We start from the raw sequence: 17,120 nt of genomic DNA on the forward strand, positions 1-17,120 counted from the left end.
CGGCGGCATTTATCCCCTCCTGAGCCGCTCCATATGCAGCAGGAGTCTTCTGCATATGGAGCGGCCGCCACTGCTAATGATTGCTGGCGGGCGGCAGTCATTTAACTATTCCCCCCCACACTCAGGACCCGCTGCTGCAGGTCCCCCGTACACGCCAGTTCCCGCTGTTGCGGTCCCTCGCAGTGTCACACCTTCCAGTGTCCACAATACTGCGCCCCCCCCCCTTTCCTTTGGGCCGTCCGGTACAGTGGCACAGCAACTCCCAGCATACCTTCTTGTGGGGAGTTGTTTAACACAAGGAGGTATGCTGGGAGTTGTTGTGTCAGGAGGCTGCTAATGCACTACAACTTCCAGAAACACACCTTCTTGTGCACTGCAACTCCCAGCATACCTCCTTGGGCACAAAGAGGTATGCTGGGGGTTGTAGTGTACAAGGAGGTGTGCTGCTGGGAGTTGTAGTGCATTAGCAGCCTCCTGACACAACAACTCCCAGCATACCTCTGTCCACTACAACTCCCAGCATACCTTCTTGTTGGGAGTTGCAGTGCACAAGCAGGTATGCTGGGAGTTGTTGTGCACAAGGAGGTATGCTGCTGGGAGTTGTTGTGTCAGGAGGCTGCTAATGCACTACAACTCCCAGAAGCATACCTGCTTGTGCACTACAACCCCCAGCATATCTCTTTGTGCACAATGAGGTATGCTGGGGGTTGTAGTGCACAAGAAGTTGTGCTGCTGGAAGTTGTGTCAGGAGGTTGCTGCTGTACAACTACCACTCCCAGCATACCTCCTTGTGCACTACAACTCCCAGCATACCTTATTGTGCACTACAACTCCCAGCACACCTCCTTGTGCACTACAACTCCCAGCATACCTTCTTGTGCACTACAACTCCCAGCACACCTTCTTGTGGGGAGTTGTACACAAGGAGGTATGCTGGAGATTTGTAGTGCACAAGGAGGTATGCTGAGGGTTGTAGTGCACAAATAGGTATGCTGAGGGTTGTAGTGCACAAGGAGGTATGCTGAGGGTTGTAGTGCACAAGGAGGTATGCTGAGATTTGTAGTGCACAAGGAGGTATGCTGAGGGTTGTAGTGCACAAGGAGGTATGCTGAGATTTGTAGTGCACAAGGAGGTATGCTGAGGGTTGTAGTGCACAAGGAGGTATGCTGAGATTTGTAGTGCACAAGGAGGTATGCTGAAAGTTGCAGTTGTGCAGCAGCAGCCTCCCGACAACATCCCAGCATACCTCCTTGTGTACTACAACTCCCAGCATACCTCCTTGTGTACTACAACTCCCAGCATACCTTTTTATGCACCACAACTCCCAGCATACCCGCTTGTGCACTACAAATCGCCACAAGAAGGTATGCTGGGAGTTGTAGTGCATGAGAAGGTATACTGGGAGTTGTTGTGCACAGGAAGGTATGCTGCGTGGTAGAGGGGAATTAAAAAGTGTTAAAAAAAGGTTTAAATTAAAAAAAAAAATCATTATAAAGGTTCTAATAATCCCTGTTCCCTTTTTTCAAAAAAAATATTATGTTTGTATTTTTACATATTTTTTTCAAACTTTATTTAGTAGCGAATTAGTATTGAAATAAGAAAGCTGGTATTGGTATTGAACTCAAAATTCTGGTATCGTGACATCCCTAACCTACACAGAATGGCGATATATACACTCATACAGGAGGAGGATAATAAGTATATAATACACTGCTGTATACCTACACAGAATGGGGAGATATATACACACTCATACAGGAGGATAATAAGTATATAATACACTGCTGTATACCTACACAGAATGGGGAGATATATACACACTTATACAGGAGGATAATAAGTATATAATACACTGCTGTATACCTACACAGAATGGGGAGATATATACACACTCATACAGGAGGGGGATAATAAGTATATAATACACTGCTGTATACCTACACAGAATGGGGGGATATATACACTCATACAGAAGGATAATAAGTATATAATACACTGCTGTATACCTACACAGAATGGGGAGATATATACACACTCATACAGGAGGATAATAAGTATATAATACACTGCTGTATACCTACACAGAATGGAGAGATATATACACATTCCTACAGGAGGATAATAAGTATATAATACACTGCTGTATACCTACACAGAATGGAGAGATATATACACACTCATACAGGAGGATAATAAGTATATAATACACTGCTGTATACCTACACAGAATGGGGAGATATATACACACTCATACAGGAGGGGGATAATAAGTATATCATACACTGCTGTATACCTACACAGAATGGAGAGATATATACACACTCATACAGGAGGATAATACGTATATAATACACTGCTGTATACCTACACAGAATGGGGAGATATATACACACTCATACAGGAGGGGGATAATAAGTATATAATATACTGCTGTATACCTACACAGAATGGGGAGATATATACACACTCATACAGGAGGATAATAAGTATATAATACACTGCTGTATACCTACACAGAATGGAGATATATACACACACTTATACAGGAGGATAATAAGTATATAATACACTGCTGTATACCTACACAGAATGGAGAGATATATACACACTCATAGAGGAGGAGGATAAGTATATAATACATTGCTGTATACCTACACAGAATGGAGAGATATATACACCCATACAGGGGGGGATAATAAGTATATAATACACTGCTGTATACCCACACAGAATGAAGATATATACACTGATACAGGAGGAAGATAATAAGTATATAATACACTGCTGTATACCTACACAGAATGGAGATATATACACACTCAGGCTGGGTTCACACTACGTATATTTCAGTCAGTATTGTGGTACTCATATTGCAACCAAAACCAGGAGTGGATTAAAAACACAGAAAGGATCTGTTCACACACTGGTGAAATTGAGTGGATGGCCGCCATATAATGGTAAATAACGGCCATTATTTCAATATAACAGCCGTTGTTTTAAAATAACAGCAAATATTTGCCATTAAATGACGGCCATCCACTCAATTACAACATTGTGTGAACAGAGCCTTTCTGTGTTTTTAATCCACTCCTGGTTTTGGTTGCAATATGAGGACCACAATACTGACTAAAATATATGTAGTGTGAACCCAGCCTCATACAGGAGTAGGGATGCACGATGCACCGAAAAATCGATACTACTATCGATTTTCGGGGCAAAAAACTGTTCGGTACCAGGATTTCCTGGTATCGATACTTTGTTAAACTACAAAATAGCGTAGTTTAACAGAGTATAGTGCAGAGAACATGACAGGCGGCTACCTGAGCGCCTGTCATGTTCTCTATGTGCCTCCCCTGCAAATACAGACCTGCTGCCGCGGCCGGCCGTTCCTGCCTCTCACATCGCCGCGGGGGACATGTGTGCCACAGCGGGGTTGGCAGCTGCGTTAGTGCTGAGGTCTTATGGAATAAGATGAGCGGCATGAGCTTCCCCCCTCCACAGGCACCGGGCATGAGACAGAGCTGGGCCCGGTGAGTCTCTGAGAAGAGCCGAGGGGGACGCGGGGTCCCGGGTCAGTATAGAGTTACAGAGCAGCGGCAGGAGAGGGAAGAGAGAGGCTGAGAGCTGCACCGTCCGGGGAGAAGGCTGGAGGTGGGGGAGGCGAAGAGGAGATCTGACAGGAGGTGGATGGCTGTGAGGTGGGAGCCGTCAGGACATCCCCGGGGCCGGCATCAGCAATGTGGGGGGTGAGCAAAAGGTCGGCCTGGCTGCAACTGGGAAGGGGGAGGGGGGCTGTAGCCTGCACATAACTCTGCCGCCCGAATCCAGCTGGAATAGTGCAATTACAACCCTCATCATCCCTGATAGCTGAAGTGTATTACATGACTACAGTTCCCATCATCCCTGACAGCTGAAGTGTATTACATGACTACAGTTCCCATCATCCCTGATAGCTGAAGTGTGTTACATGCCTACAACCCCCATCATCCCTGATAGCTGAAGTGTGTTACATGCCTACAACCCCCATCATCCCTGATAGCTGAAGTGTGTTACATGCCTACAACCCCCATCATCCCTGATAGCTGAAGTGTGTTACATGCCTACAACCCTCATCATCCCTGATAGCTGAAGTGTGTGTAACATGTATACAACCCCCATCATCCCTGATAGCTGAAGTGTGTGTTACATGACTACAGCCCCCATCATCCCTGATAGCTGAAGTGTGTGTTACATGACTACAGCCCCCATCATCCCTGATAGCTGAAGTGTGTTACATGACTACAGCCCCCATCATCCCTGATAGCTGAAGTGTGTGTTACATGCCTACAACCCCCATCATCCCTGATAGCTGAAGTGTGTGTTACATGCCTACAACCCCCATCATCCCTGATAGCTGAAGTGTGTGTTACATGCCTACAACCCCCATCATCCCTGATAGCTGAAGTGTGTGTTACATGACTACAACCCCCATCATCCCTGATAGCTGAAGTGTGTGGTACATGACTACAACCCCCATCATCCCTGATAGATGAAGTGTGTGTTACATGACTACAACCCCCATCATCCCTGATAGCTGAAGTGTGTGTTACATGCCTACAACCCCCATCATCCCTGATAGCTGAAGTGTGTGTTACATGCCTACAACCCCCATCATCCCTGATAGCTGAAGTGTGTGTTACATGACTACAACCCCCATCATCCCTGATAGCTGAAGTGTGTGTTACATGACTACAACCCCCATCATCCCTGATAGATGAAGTGTGTGTTACATGACTACAACCCCCATCATCCCTGATAGCTGAAGTGTGTGTTACATGCCTACAACCCCCATCATCCCTGATAGCTGAAGTGTGTGTTACATGCCTACAACCCCCATCATCCCTGATAGCTGAAGTGTGTGTTACATGACTACAACCCCCATCATCCCTGATAGCTGAAGTGTGTGTTACATGACTACAGCCCCCATCATCCCCCTGATAGCTGAAGTGTTATTGTGCATATTATAAGATTATCACCTTCCTGATCACGCATGGTAAATGGTGCAAGCGGAGAAACCACCAAATTCAGTCCCACATAAAAAACGTGCTACTAAATAAAACTACAGATCACCCCACAGCCATGCAGGCTAAAAGATAAAATAAGTGTTAGGAGTGAGAATAGGGCAATTTTTTTAAGAACATTTATTTTAAATAAGGCAAACTTTAGTTTTAAAATAATATGGTCCGTACGGGCGCATCTCTATTCTTGTGGGTTTTTTTTAAATAAAATTTATTAAGTATCGAATTGGTATTGAGCATTGGAAAAAAAAAAGTTGGTATTGGTATCGAACTCAAAATTCTGGTATCGTGACAACACTATACAGGAGGATAATAAGTATATAATACACTGCTGTATACCTACACAGAATGGATATATATATACACACTCATACAGGAGGATAATAAGTATATAATACACTGCTGTATACCTACACAGAATGGAGAGATATATACACACTCATACAGGGGGATAATAAGTATATAATACACTGCTGTATACCTACACAGAATGGAGAGATATATACACACTCATACAGGAGGAGGATAAGTATATAATACTCATATTATCTTCCTGTATGAGTGTGTATATATCTCTCCATTCTGTGTAGGTATACAGCGGTGTATTATATACTTATTATCCCCCTGTATGAGTGTGTATATATATCTCCCCTGTGTGTAGGTATACAGCAGTGTATTATATACTTATTATCCCCCTTTATGAGTGTGTATATATCTCTCCATTCTGTGTAGGTATACAGCAGTGTATTATATACTTATTATCCTCCTGTATGAGTGTGTATATATATCTCTCCATTCTGTGTAGGTATACAGCAGTGTATTATATACTTATTATCCCCCTGTATGAGTGTGTATATATCTCTCCATTCTGTGTAGGTATGCAGCAGTGTATTACATAATTATTATCCCCCTGTATGAGTGTGTATATATATCTCCCCTGTGTGTAGGTATACAGCGGTGTATTATATACTTATTATCCTCCTGTATGAGTGTGTATATATATCTCTCCATTCTGTGTAGGTATACAGCAGTGTGTTATATACTTATTATCCTCCTGTATGAGTGTGTATATATCTCTCCATTCTGTGTAGGTATGCAGCAGTGTATTATATACTTATTATCCTCCTGTATGAGTGTATATATATCTCTCCATTCTGTGTAGGTATACAGCAGTGTATTATATACTTATTATCCTCCTGTATGAGTGTGTATATATCTCCATTCTGTGTAGGTATACAGCAGTGTATTATATACTTATTATCCTCCTGTATGAGTGTGTATATATCTCCATTCTGTGTAGGTATACAGCAGTGTATTATATACTTATTATCCTCCTGTATGAGTGTGTATATATCTCTCCATTCTGTGTAGGTATACAGCAGTGTATTATATACTTATTATCCTCCTGTATGAGTGTGTATATATATATCTCTCCATTCTGTGTAGGTATAAAGCAGTGTATTATATACTTATTATCCTCCTGTATGAGTGTGTGTATATATATCCCCATTCTGTGTAGGTATACAGCAGTGTATTATATACTTATTATCCCCCTCCTGTATATATAAAACCTTCTGTATCTACATGTTATCTTATCTAGCCAGAAAACTTCCACACATCCATAACAATACTGAGCTCCCTAAGGGTAACATGTCCATGGATGGATCCTCAGGAAATCTACATCACAGCACGACCCCAACCACCCAGACCTACCTGACCTCTGTAGAGATTAGAACACCATGGTATATAAGTGTTCTCAGCGAGAAGGTAAATATCTATCTATCTCCTATCTATCTATCTATCTATCTATCTATCTATCTATCTATCTATCTATCTATCTCCTATCTATCTATCTCCTATCTATCTCCTATCTATCTATCTATCTATCTATCTATCTCCTATCTATCTATCTCCTATCTATCTCCTATCTATCTCCTATCTATCTATCTCCTATCTATCTCCTATCTATCTATCTATCTCCTATCTATCTCCTATCTATCTATCTATCTATCTCCTATCTATCTATCTATCTATCTATCTATCTCCTATCTATCTATCTCCTATCTATCTATCTATCTATCTATCTATCTATCTCCTATCTATCTATCTATCTCCTATCTATCTATCTATCTATCTATCTATCTCCTATCTATCTATCTTCTATCTATCTATCTATCTATCTATCTCCTATCTATCTATCTCCTATCTATCTCCTATCTATCTATCTATCTCCTATCTATCTCCTATCTATCTATCTATCTATCTCCTATCTATCTATCTATCTATCTATCTCCTATCTATCTATCTCCTATCTATCTATCTATCTATCTATCTCCTATCTATCTATCTATCTCCTATCTATCTATCTATCTATCTCCTATCTATCTATCTTCTATCTATCTATCTATCTCCTATCTATCTATCTATCTCCTATCTATCTCCTATCTATCTCCTATCTATCTCCTATCTATCTCCTATCTATCTATCTCCTATCTATCTATCTATCTCCTATCTATCTATCTTCTATCTATCTATCTATCTCCTATCTATCTATCTATCTCCTATCTATCTCCTATCTATCTATCTCCTATCTATCTATCTATCTCCTATCTATCTATCTATCTCCTATCTATCTATCTTCTATCTATCTATCTATCTATCTATCTATCTATCTATCTATCTCCTATCTATCTCCTATCTATCTCCTATCTATCTCCTATCTATCTCCTATCTATCTCCTATCTATCTATCTATCTATCTATCTATCTATCTATCTATCTATCTCCTATCTATCTATCAGCCATATGACTGGGAAGTGAAGAGACTTACTGCTGTCTTATGGCCGTTACACGGCTTAGTACCGGCCATGAGCGTTGCTATAAGCAGAACATGTACAGGAGATGTGCGGCCAACAGTAAAGGCAAACCTGACAGCCCGGATATGCGTGTATTGGATTCTTGGATACATGTACAACCTTGATAAAAATGAGGGAATTACCGGCCTCGGAGGACGTTCATTCAGTTGTTTTAATTTTGTAGGGAAAAAGCAGATGACAGAAGTGACACAAAACTAAAGTCCTGTCACATGGCAACTTTCTGGCTTTAAAGGGAACCAATCAGCCCGTTTGAGCTGATATGGTTCCCTTGAGCATTGTATAAAGCACCTGGAGCGGCCCCAGCACGTACCGGCCGCGGCCGCAGCAGCTGCTTTATAACGGAGGAAATGACTTTTATTCCCCGGCTCGTGACTAGATACGAGCGGGGAAGTAGTCATGGTGGGCGGCTCCCTGCTCGTATCTAGTCACTGCGCTCTGCCTGTCAGCGCGCTCAGCGGGGATGATTGACAGGCAGAGAGGTCAGTTACCGACGGTCAGGTACAGGCACCTCCTCTCCTCGCTCCCACCCCACCTCCTCTCCACGCCCTCCCCACACCACCTCCTCTCCTTGCTCCCACACCACCTCCTCTCCACGCTTCCACACCCCCTCCTCTCCTTGCTCCCACACCACCTCCTCTCCACGCTTCCACACCCCCTCCTCTCCTTGCTCCCACACCACCTCCTCTCCACGCTCCCACACCCCCTCCTCTCCTCGCTCCCACCCCACTTCCTATCTTTGCTCCCACACCCCCTCCTCTCCTCGCCCCCCCAACCCACCTCCTCTCCTCTCTCCCACACCACCTCCTCTCCTCTCCTCTCTCCCACACCACCTCCTCTCCTCTCTCCCACACCCCCTCCTCTCCTCTCTCCCACACCACCTCCTCTCCTCTCCTCTCTCCCACACCACCTCCTCTCCTCTCTCCCACACCACCTCCTCTCCTCTCTCCCACACCACCTCCTCTCCTCTCTCCCACACCACCTCCTCTCCTCTCTCCCACACCACCTCCTCTCCTCTCTCCCACACCACCTCCTCTCCTCGTCCCCTCACAGTCGGTGTGCCCCAAGGCTGTGTATTTGGGCCTCTTCTGTTCTCCATCTATACCTCTGGCCTGGGACATATCATAGAGCCCCACGGCTTCAGGTACCACCTCTACGCTGATGACCCTCAGATCTACCTCTCTGGTCCGGATGTCACCTCTCTGCTATCTAGGATCCCAGAGTGTCTATCGGCCATATCCTCCTTCTCCTCCCGCTTTATAAAACTCAACATGGACAAAACAAAACTAATCATCTTTCCCCCATCTCATTACACTCTGCCGTCTAACCTGTCTATCACTATCAATGGCTGCTCTCTGTCCCCCAACTCCGCTCCTCCTCCGTCCCCCAATTCCTTGGGGTCACCTTTGACTCTGCCCTGTCTTTTAAACTACATATTCAGGCCCTGACCACCTCCCTGACCACCTTCTGCCGCCTCCTGCTCTGCTGCCTGACTAATCCACCTCTCCCCTCTGCCAATCCCGTCATTGGCTCTCATTGCTCAACATATTCACTTTAAATTATTGACCATGACGTACACGGCCGTCCACATCCTGCCCCCCCCCTTGTATTGTTCCTGCTTGTTACCCCCTATCTCTTGTACAGCGCTCGGGAATTAAGGGCGCTCTATAAATAATAATAATGTGGTGGTCTTTTGTTTGTCTTTCATGATTCCATCATTTTTTTCTCAGATTTGAGTGATTCCATCATTTTTTTTCCTTCTGCTTGGTCTAAAAAATTAAACGTTACTGACTTCCACATTTTTATTTCTTGATTTTTGTTCGTGTTTCTTCAAGCCAGAAAGTTGCCATCTGAGTTTTGTGACATTTCTGTCATCTGCTTTTTTTCCTACAACATTAAACCACTGAATGAACATCCTCCGAGGCCGGTGATTCCATAATTTTTGCCAGTGGTTGGACATGCCGTGCTGTCAGTTTCCAGATCACACAGCAGTGTATACTTACCTTCCGAGTTGCTGTGTTATCCGGCTCTCCCTTCTGGCTCTGTCTTCAGGCCGCTGCCTCCTCCAGAATGATTGACAGCTGGAGGAGATGGGCAGCCTGAAGATACAGTATTGGCGGGAGAACAGGATGCCGAATCACACAAGGTAAGTATACACTGCTGTAGGATCTGGAAACTGACAGCATGGATGTATGCTTATCTGTACTGTCAGTTTCCATGGCTACACTAATGATACAAGGATTGTTAATGCAGCCCGGCCACTCGGTAAATTGTACTGTGTAAAACGGGTGTCAAACTCAGGCCCTCCAGCTGTTGCAGAACTACAATTTCCATCATGCCTGGACAGCCAAAGCTAAATCTTTGGCTGCCTAGGCATGATGGGAATTGTAGTTCTATAACAGCTGGAGGGCCTGTGGTGATGCGGTACTCGCTGCCTGTAGACGCTAAATGTTTCAGTGTAAAAGGACCCGTATTACGGCGACCCCTCAGTATTGGTGGTTGCGGGGTAATGGCGGTCAGGCCGTACGCATTACACATAGGCGACTTAGTTCTGGAGAGCAGGAAGCGGGTGTTTGTGTGAGTCCCTGGTGACCACTCAACGTCCGCTGTATCTCATCTCCGTCCTGTTACCAGAATAAGAATCCATCGGCTCCAGAACTGTCAGAAACCCAGAAGATGGGAGGAGGGGGGGAGGGGATTGCGTCTTATAACTGTATACCCGACATGTCCTAGGAGCGATGTCTGCTCAGACTAGGAGAAGAGATAAACCGGCTCTCCAGGTACGAGGCAGAATGCAAGAGGAAGGATCAGATCATCTCCAGCCTGAGGAGTGAGGTGTCCCAGCTGCAGAGCGACGTCCACAGAGACGTCCACAGAGACGTCCACCCGCTGACCGCCAGAGAAGAGGTGAGCCAGGAACAAATCCATCCAGAAGGATCTGCCCCCTCCAACCCCCTCATAACGGAAAAGTATTTCAGCACAACCATGTGACCCCTCCAGACAAGGCATACCCCCCCCCCCCCCCCCGGTATATACTGTATACGGTATATCATTTCATGGGAACCTGATCGATTGACTACCATCTGTTCCACTGGCTTTACTGCCTCAGACTGACGCCAGGTATCTGCCCCCTGCTGGTCTCTGATCTCTCTGCTTCTCCAGGACCCCATGGACCCGTCTGATCCCTCGCACATAGACGCCGACTTCTTGGCCTTTGAAGAATTCTCCACGGATGTAAAAGAAGAAAAATCCCAACCAGCATCAATTCCTAGGGGTCTCTGGTCAGGATGGGAGAGGAGCGCATCAGCCGTATCCATGGAGGGAAGTCTGTCCGGGAAAGAGGGAAGAGGCCAAATAACAGCCATGGAGCCGGAGGTGAGAAGCCATTATGTGTGAGGGGGATGTCTACTCATCAATACTACTACTCACCATTAGTCTTCAGCACTAGAACACTCGAGTAGTAGAGATCCCCATTAACGCCAGTGGGAGACTGGAGCATTTTATTCAGGGTCATCCTATGGGGGGGGGGGGGGGGGGGGGGTTAGGTCTGGTCAGGGGCCACCTATGCAGCAGAGTGGGGGGGGGGTGTCTGGTCAGGGGCCTCCTATGCAGCAGAGTGGAGGGGGGGGGGGGTCTGGTCAGGGGGGCCTCCTATGCAGCAGAGTGGGGGTGTCTGGTCGGGGGCCTGCTATGCGGATGAGGGGGGGTGTCTGGTCAGGGGCCTCCTATGCGGATGGGGGGGGGGGTCTGGTCAGGGGCCTCCTATGCAACAGAGTGGGGGGAGGGTGTCTGGTCAGGGGCCTCCTATGCGGATGGGGGGGGGGGTCTGGTCAAGGGGCCTCCTATGCAACAGAGTGGGGGGGGTGTCTGGTCAGGGGCCTCCTATGCAGCAGAGTGGAGGGGGGGGGTCTGGTCAGGGGGGCCTCCTATGCAGCAGAGTGGAGGGGAGGGGGGGGTCTGGTCAGGGGCCTCCTATGCAGCAGAGTGGAGGGGGGGGTCTGGTCAGGGGGGCCTCCTATGCAGCAGAGTGGGGGTGTCTGGTCAGGGGCCTGCTATGCGGATGAGGGGGGGTGTCTGGTCAGGGGCCTCCTATGCAGCAGAGTGGGGGGGAGGGTGTCTGGTCAGGGGTCTCCTATGCGGATGGGGGGGGTGTCTGGTCAGGGGCCTCCTATGCAGCAGAGTGGGGGAGGGGGGGGTCTGGTCAGGGGCCTCCTATGCAGCAGAGTGGGGGAGGGGGTGTCTGGTCAGGGGCCTGCTATGCGGATGGGGGGTGTCTGGTCAGGAGCCTCCTATGTAGCATAGTGGGGGAGGGGGGGGGTCTGGTCAGGGGCCTGCTATGCAGCAGAGTGGGGGGTCTGGTCAGGGGCCTGCTATGCGGATGGGGGGTGTCTGGTCAGAGGCCTCCTATGCAGCAGAGTGGGGGGGAGGGTGTCTGGTCAGGGGCCTCCTATGCAGCAGAGTGGGGGGGAGGGTGTCTGGTCATGGGCCTCCTATGCAGCAGAGTGTGTGTGTGGGGGGTGTCTGGTCAGGGGCCTCCTATGCAGCAGAGTGTGTGTGTGGGGGGTGTCTGGTCAGGGGCCTCCTATGCAGATGGGGTGGGGGGGTGTCAGGTCAGTGGCCTCCTATGCAGCAGAGTGGGGGGGGGGGGTCTGGTCAGGGGCCTCCTATGCGGATGGGGGGGGTCTGATCAGGGGGGCCTCCTATGCGGATGGGGGGGTGTTGGGTGGGGTGTCTGGTCAGGGGCCTCCTATACAGCAGAGTATTGGGGGGGGGGTCTGGTCAGGGGCTTCCAATGCAGCAGAGTGGGGGGTGTCTGGTCAGGGGCCTCCTTGCAGCAGAGTGGGGGAGGGGGGGGGGTCTGGTCAGGGGCCTCCTATGCAGGGGAGGGGGGGGGGGGTCTGGTCAGGGGCCTGCTATGCGGATGGGGGGTGTCTGGTCAGGGGCCTCCTATGTAGCAGAGTGGGGGAGGGGGGGGGGTCTGGTCAGGGGCCTCCTATGCAGCAGAGTGGAAGGGGGTGTCTGGTCAGGGGCCTCCTATGCGGATGGGGGGGTGTTGGGTGGGGTGTCTGGTCAGGGGCCTCCAATGCAGCAGAGTGGGGGGGGTCTGGTCAGGGGCTTCCTATGCAGCAGAGTGGGGGGGGAGGTCTGGTCAGGGGCCTCCTATGTAGCAGAGTGGGGGGGGGGGGGGGGTGTCTGGTTAGGGGCTTCCTATGCAGCAGAGTGGGGGCGGGGGTCTGGTCAGGGGCCTCCTATGCGGATGGGGGGTGTCTGGTCAGGGGCTTCCTATGCAGCAGAGTGGGGGTGTCTTGTCAGGGGCCTCCTATGCAGCAGAGTGGGGGTGTCTTGTCAGGGGCCTCCTATGCAGCAGAGTGGGGGTTTCTTGTCAGGGGCCTCCTATGCAGCAGAGTGGGGGGGGGGGTCTGGTCAGGGGCCTCCTATGCAGCAGAGTGGGGGGTGTCTGGTCAGGGGCCTCCTATGCAGCAGAGTGGGGGGGGGGTCTGGTCAGGGGCCTCCTATGCAGCAGAGTGGGGGGTGTCTGGTCACCTACAAACCTCAGAAAGTGGTGGAACACCAGAGAAATGGAGCGGCACAGCAGGGGGAGCATGGTTGGATAAGACCCCCAGCTCCCTGTATTACACCACTATTACATACTGACAATATTACGCTCTCACCCCAAGATAAAGTCCAAATTAAACTGAGAAGAAAACGTTCTGAAACCTTTTTCCTGAACATTAACTTGTAGAGAAAAAAAGAATCCCCCTCCCCCCTTATAAGCCGTCCCATCCCTCCCCTTACATGCCGCCATATTTGACAACCATAGATGTCATAGACTGGGGGGAACACAGAGTGCAACCACCGCTACCTGTCATTGTGTGATGGTCAGAGCCGCCCTGGTTATATTCTGGAGGACCGACGCGTAGACTTCTCCATACAGCGCACCTAGTATAAGAGCCGCCGAATATCTACAGGGAAGAGGGATCCCACACCCCTCATGGTGGTGACCCTCCTTATACTGGGGGAGAGCCTGGTGGTGACCCTCCTTATACTGGGGGGGGGGGAGCCTGGTGGTGACCCTCCTTATACTGGGGGGGAGAGCCTGGTGGTGACCCTCCTTATACTGGGGGGGGGGGAGCCTGGTGGTGACCCTCCTTATACTAGGGGAGAGCCTGGGGGTGACCCTCCTTATACTGGGGGAGAGAGCCTGGTGGTGACCCTCCTTATACTGGGGGACAGCCTGGTGGTGAACCACCTTATACTGGGGGGGAGAGCCTGGTGGTGACCCTCCGGTGACCCTCCTTATACTGGGGGAGAGAGCCTGGTGGTGACCCTCCTTATGTGGTGACCTCCTGCAGTGGTATAGAGTTGGGATGGACGGTCACTTGCCAGATGGTAAAGCGTGACGCCACTCCTGCGGTGGGTGTCCGAGATATAGCCGGGCCCAGAGATGTTATGTTGTGAAGCCAGTGCTGGTTGGGCACACATGTATGGTGGCAGACCTGCTTTTAGTTTAAAGGGCTGGTTGTACCTTGTTCCCCTGTGGACAGTGACCTGCCAGGTTGTTGCGGGGTCCCTTGGGCTGTTGTCACGGTGGGCCGGAGTGGAATAATGACCCACCCCGACTATTGGCACTGCCACCCACAGAAAGGGGAGATAACCCAAGGTGTATGTGTACTGTGTTGGTGCTTGACGAGGAATCACAGAGTCTCTGGTTTCCTCTGAAAATACTTGTGTGCAGCAGAACATACAGCTTTGCATTGATATAATACTTTACACTTGATAAGATACTTGTCATTTTCGGATCCAGATCTGTAGTGAGCGGGTAAGGAGTAGTACAGTCGTGCTGAGTTGTGTACTGAGAAGTTTAGAAGAGATTCAGAAGAGTAGAGAGGAGGATGTCGTGAAAGTCCCAACCCAAGTACTGTGCTCTGCCGGGATGTTGGAGGTAGAAATAGAAGAATACTTGAGAAGAGAGAGAGAAGACTTGTGCCCGTGTTTTGACTCTTTTGGTCTTTGCACCACCTATTGCCCTACCAGTGTCAGGGGACCCGGCCTAGTGGGTGACACAAGCCCCAGACCTTGTTACCTTGGATGAGCGGAATGCTGAGGGATCCCAGCTTACACCTTCGCTGCAAGATAGAGTTTATAGGCTTCTAGCAACTTTGCTCTATCCAGATCAGTTCCTAGCCTTGCTTTGTGGATACTGTCCTGCACTGTCTTTCCTTGTCCACGGCGTGGGTTGATATGATCTCTGACTTGTCCTCTCTAGTAAAGGGTTTAACACTGCATAGTGCTGAGTGAAGTTACTTGGGAAGAATCTGTGGGTTGCGTCTTGTCTCCACAGAGTCTAGCGACAAAAGACTTCTACACTTCCTCTACCCATGTGACTTCCTATCTACAGCGCCTGTAAGGTGTTCTGTGAATGGGTGAAGAGTGCATATGTGAGAAGTAAAGAGAGAAATGATAGGATAGAAGAAGAAAGGGTGTAACCAATAGCAACACCCGTGGTGGGACACCGCACTTGTGTTGGGGTAGAGCCTGGTGGTGAACCTCCTTATAATTGGTCTCTTCATCGCATTGATGTTCCGGTTGAGGAGGAGGATGAGTAGAAAAGGGATAAACCACTAGAACTTACCCTATATTTAGGGTGATGGGATCCATGGTTATCTAGTTACAGCTCGCTCACCTGGCACCTGATGTTGGGGGACGCTGCATTGGTGACGAAGAAAAGTCCAGGGAATCCAGGCTGTATTCATTAAGTGTCGGGATTGTCAGATGAGAGGCGGCTCCGCTTATCAGTGAGCCCCTTCCCCCCAGCAGCACTGAAAATACCCTCTCTGACAAAACGCTAGCCGCAGAGCAGGCAAGCCCCTGCGAGGTGGACATGTCACATGACTCGTGCTTAGACACCCGATAGTTGACGGTCGCAGAGGGGTCACTCAGGACGCTGGTACGGTCAGCTGCATGCCTGCATCTGGGACAGGTAACGGGCGCAGAGGGGTCACGCAGGACGCTGGTACGGTCAGCTACATACCTGCACATGCCTGCATCTGGGACAGGTGACGGGCGCAGAGGCGTCACGCAGGAGGCTGGTACAGTCAGCTACATGCCTGCATCCAGAACAGGTGACTGGCACAAAGGGGTCACGCAGGACGCTGGTACGGTCAGCTACATACCTGCACATGCCTGCATCCGGGACAGGTGACGGGCGCAGAGGGGTCACATAGGACGCTGGTACGGTCGGCTACATACCTGCACATGCCTGCATCCGGGACAGGTGACGGGCGCAGAGGGGTCACTTAGGACGCTGGTACAGTCAGCTACATGCCTGCATCCGAGATAGGTGACGGGCGCAGAGGGGTCACGCAGGACGCTGGTACGGTCGGCTACATACCTGCACATGCCTGCATCCGAGACAGGTGATGGGCGCAGAGGGGTCACTTAGGACGCTGGTACAGTCAGCTACATGCCTGCATCCGAGACAGGTGACGGGCGCAGAGGGGTCACGCAGGACGCTGGTACGGTCAGCTACATACCTGCACATGCCTGCATCTGGGACAGGTGACGGGCGCAGAGGCGTCACGCAGGAGGCTGGTACAGTCAGCTACATGCCTGCATCCAGAACAGGTGACTGGCACAAAGGGGTCACGCAGGACGCTGGTACGGTCAGCTACATACCTGCACATGCCTGCATCCGGGACAGGTGACAAGCGCAGAGTGGTCACGCAGGACGCTGGTACGGTCAGCTACATACCTGCACATGCCTGCATCCGGGACAGGTGACGGGCGCAGAGGGGTCACATAGGACGCTGGTACGGTCGGCTACATACCTGCACATGCCTGCATCCGGGACAGGTGACTGGCGCAGAGGGGTCACTTAGGACGCTGGTACAGTCAGCTACATGCCTGCATCCGAGACAGGTGACGGGCGCAGAGGGGTCACGCAGGACGCTGGTACGGTCGGCTACATACCTGCACATGCCTGCATCCGGGACAGGTGACGGGCGCAGAGGGGTCACTTAGGACGCTGGTACAGTCAGCTACATGCCTGCATCCGAGACAGGTGACGGGCGCAGAGAGGTCACGCAGGACGCTGGTACGGTCGGCTACATACCTGCACATGCCTGCATCCGAGACAGGTGACGGGCGCAGAGGGGTCACTTAGGACGCTGGTACAGTCAGCTACATGCCTG

At 49.7% G+C, this 17,120-nt stretch overlaps 1 protein-coding gene across 2 annotated transcripts in view; it reads left to right on the top strand.

Annotated features, from left to right (window-relative positions):
• CCDC27 (coiled-coil domain containing 27) overlaps positions 1 to 17,120 on the top strand; it is a 50,497-nt gene that overhangs the window by 17,422 nt on the left and 15,955 nt on the right. For both annotated transcript variants that reach the window (XM_069948359.1, XM_069948358.1), the window contains exons 4-6: positions 6,658 to 6,824; positions 10,663 to 10,836; positions 11,092 to 11,304. In XM_069948359.1, coding sequence (XP_069804460.1) covers positions 6,658 to 6,824; positions 10,663 to 10,836; positions 11,092 to 11,304 — 554 coding nt within the window. The remainder of the gene's footprint in view (positions 1 to 6,657; positions 6,825 to 10,662; positions 10,837 to 11,091; positions 11,305 to 17,120) is intronic.

This window comes from Dendropsophus ebraccatus, chromosome 12 (genome assembly GCF_027789765.1).
Source record: "Dendropsophus ebraccatus isolate aDenEbr1 chromosome 12, aDenEbr1.pat, whole genome shotgun sequence".
Taxonomy (NCBI): domain Eukaryota; kingdom Metazoa; phylum Chordata; class Amphibia; order Anura; family Hylidae; genus Dendropsophus; species Dendropsophus ebraccatus.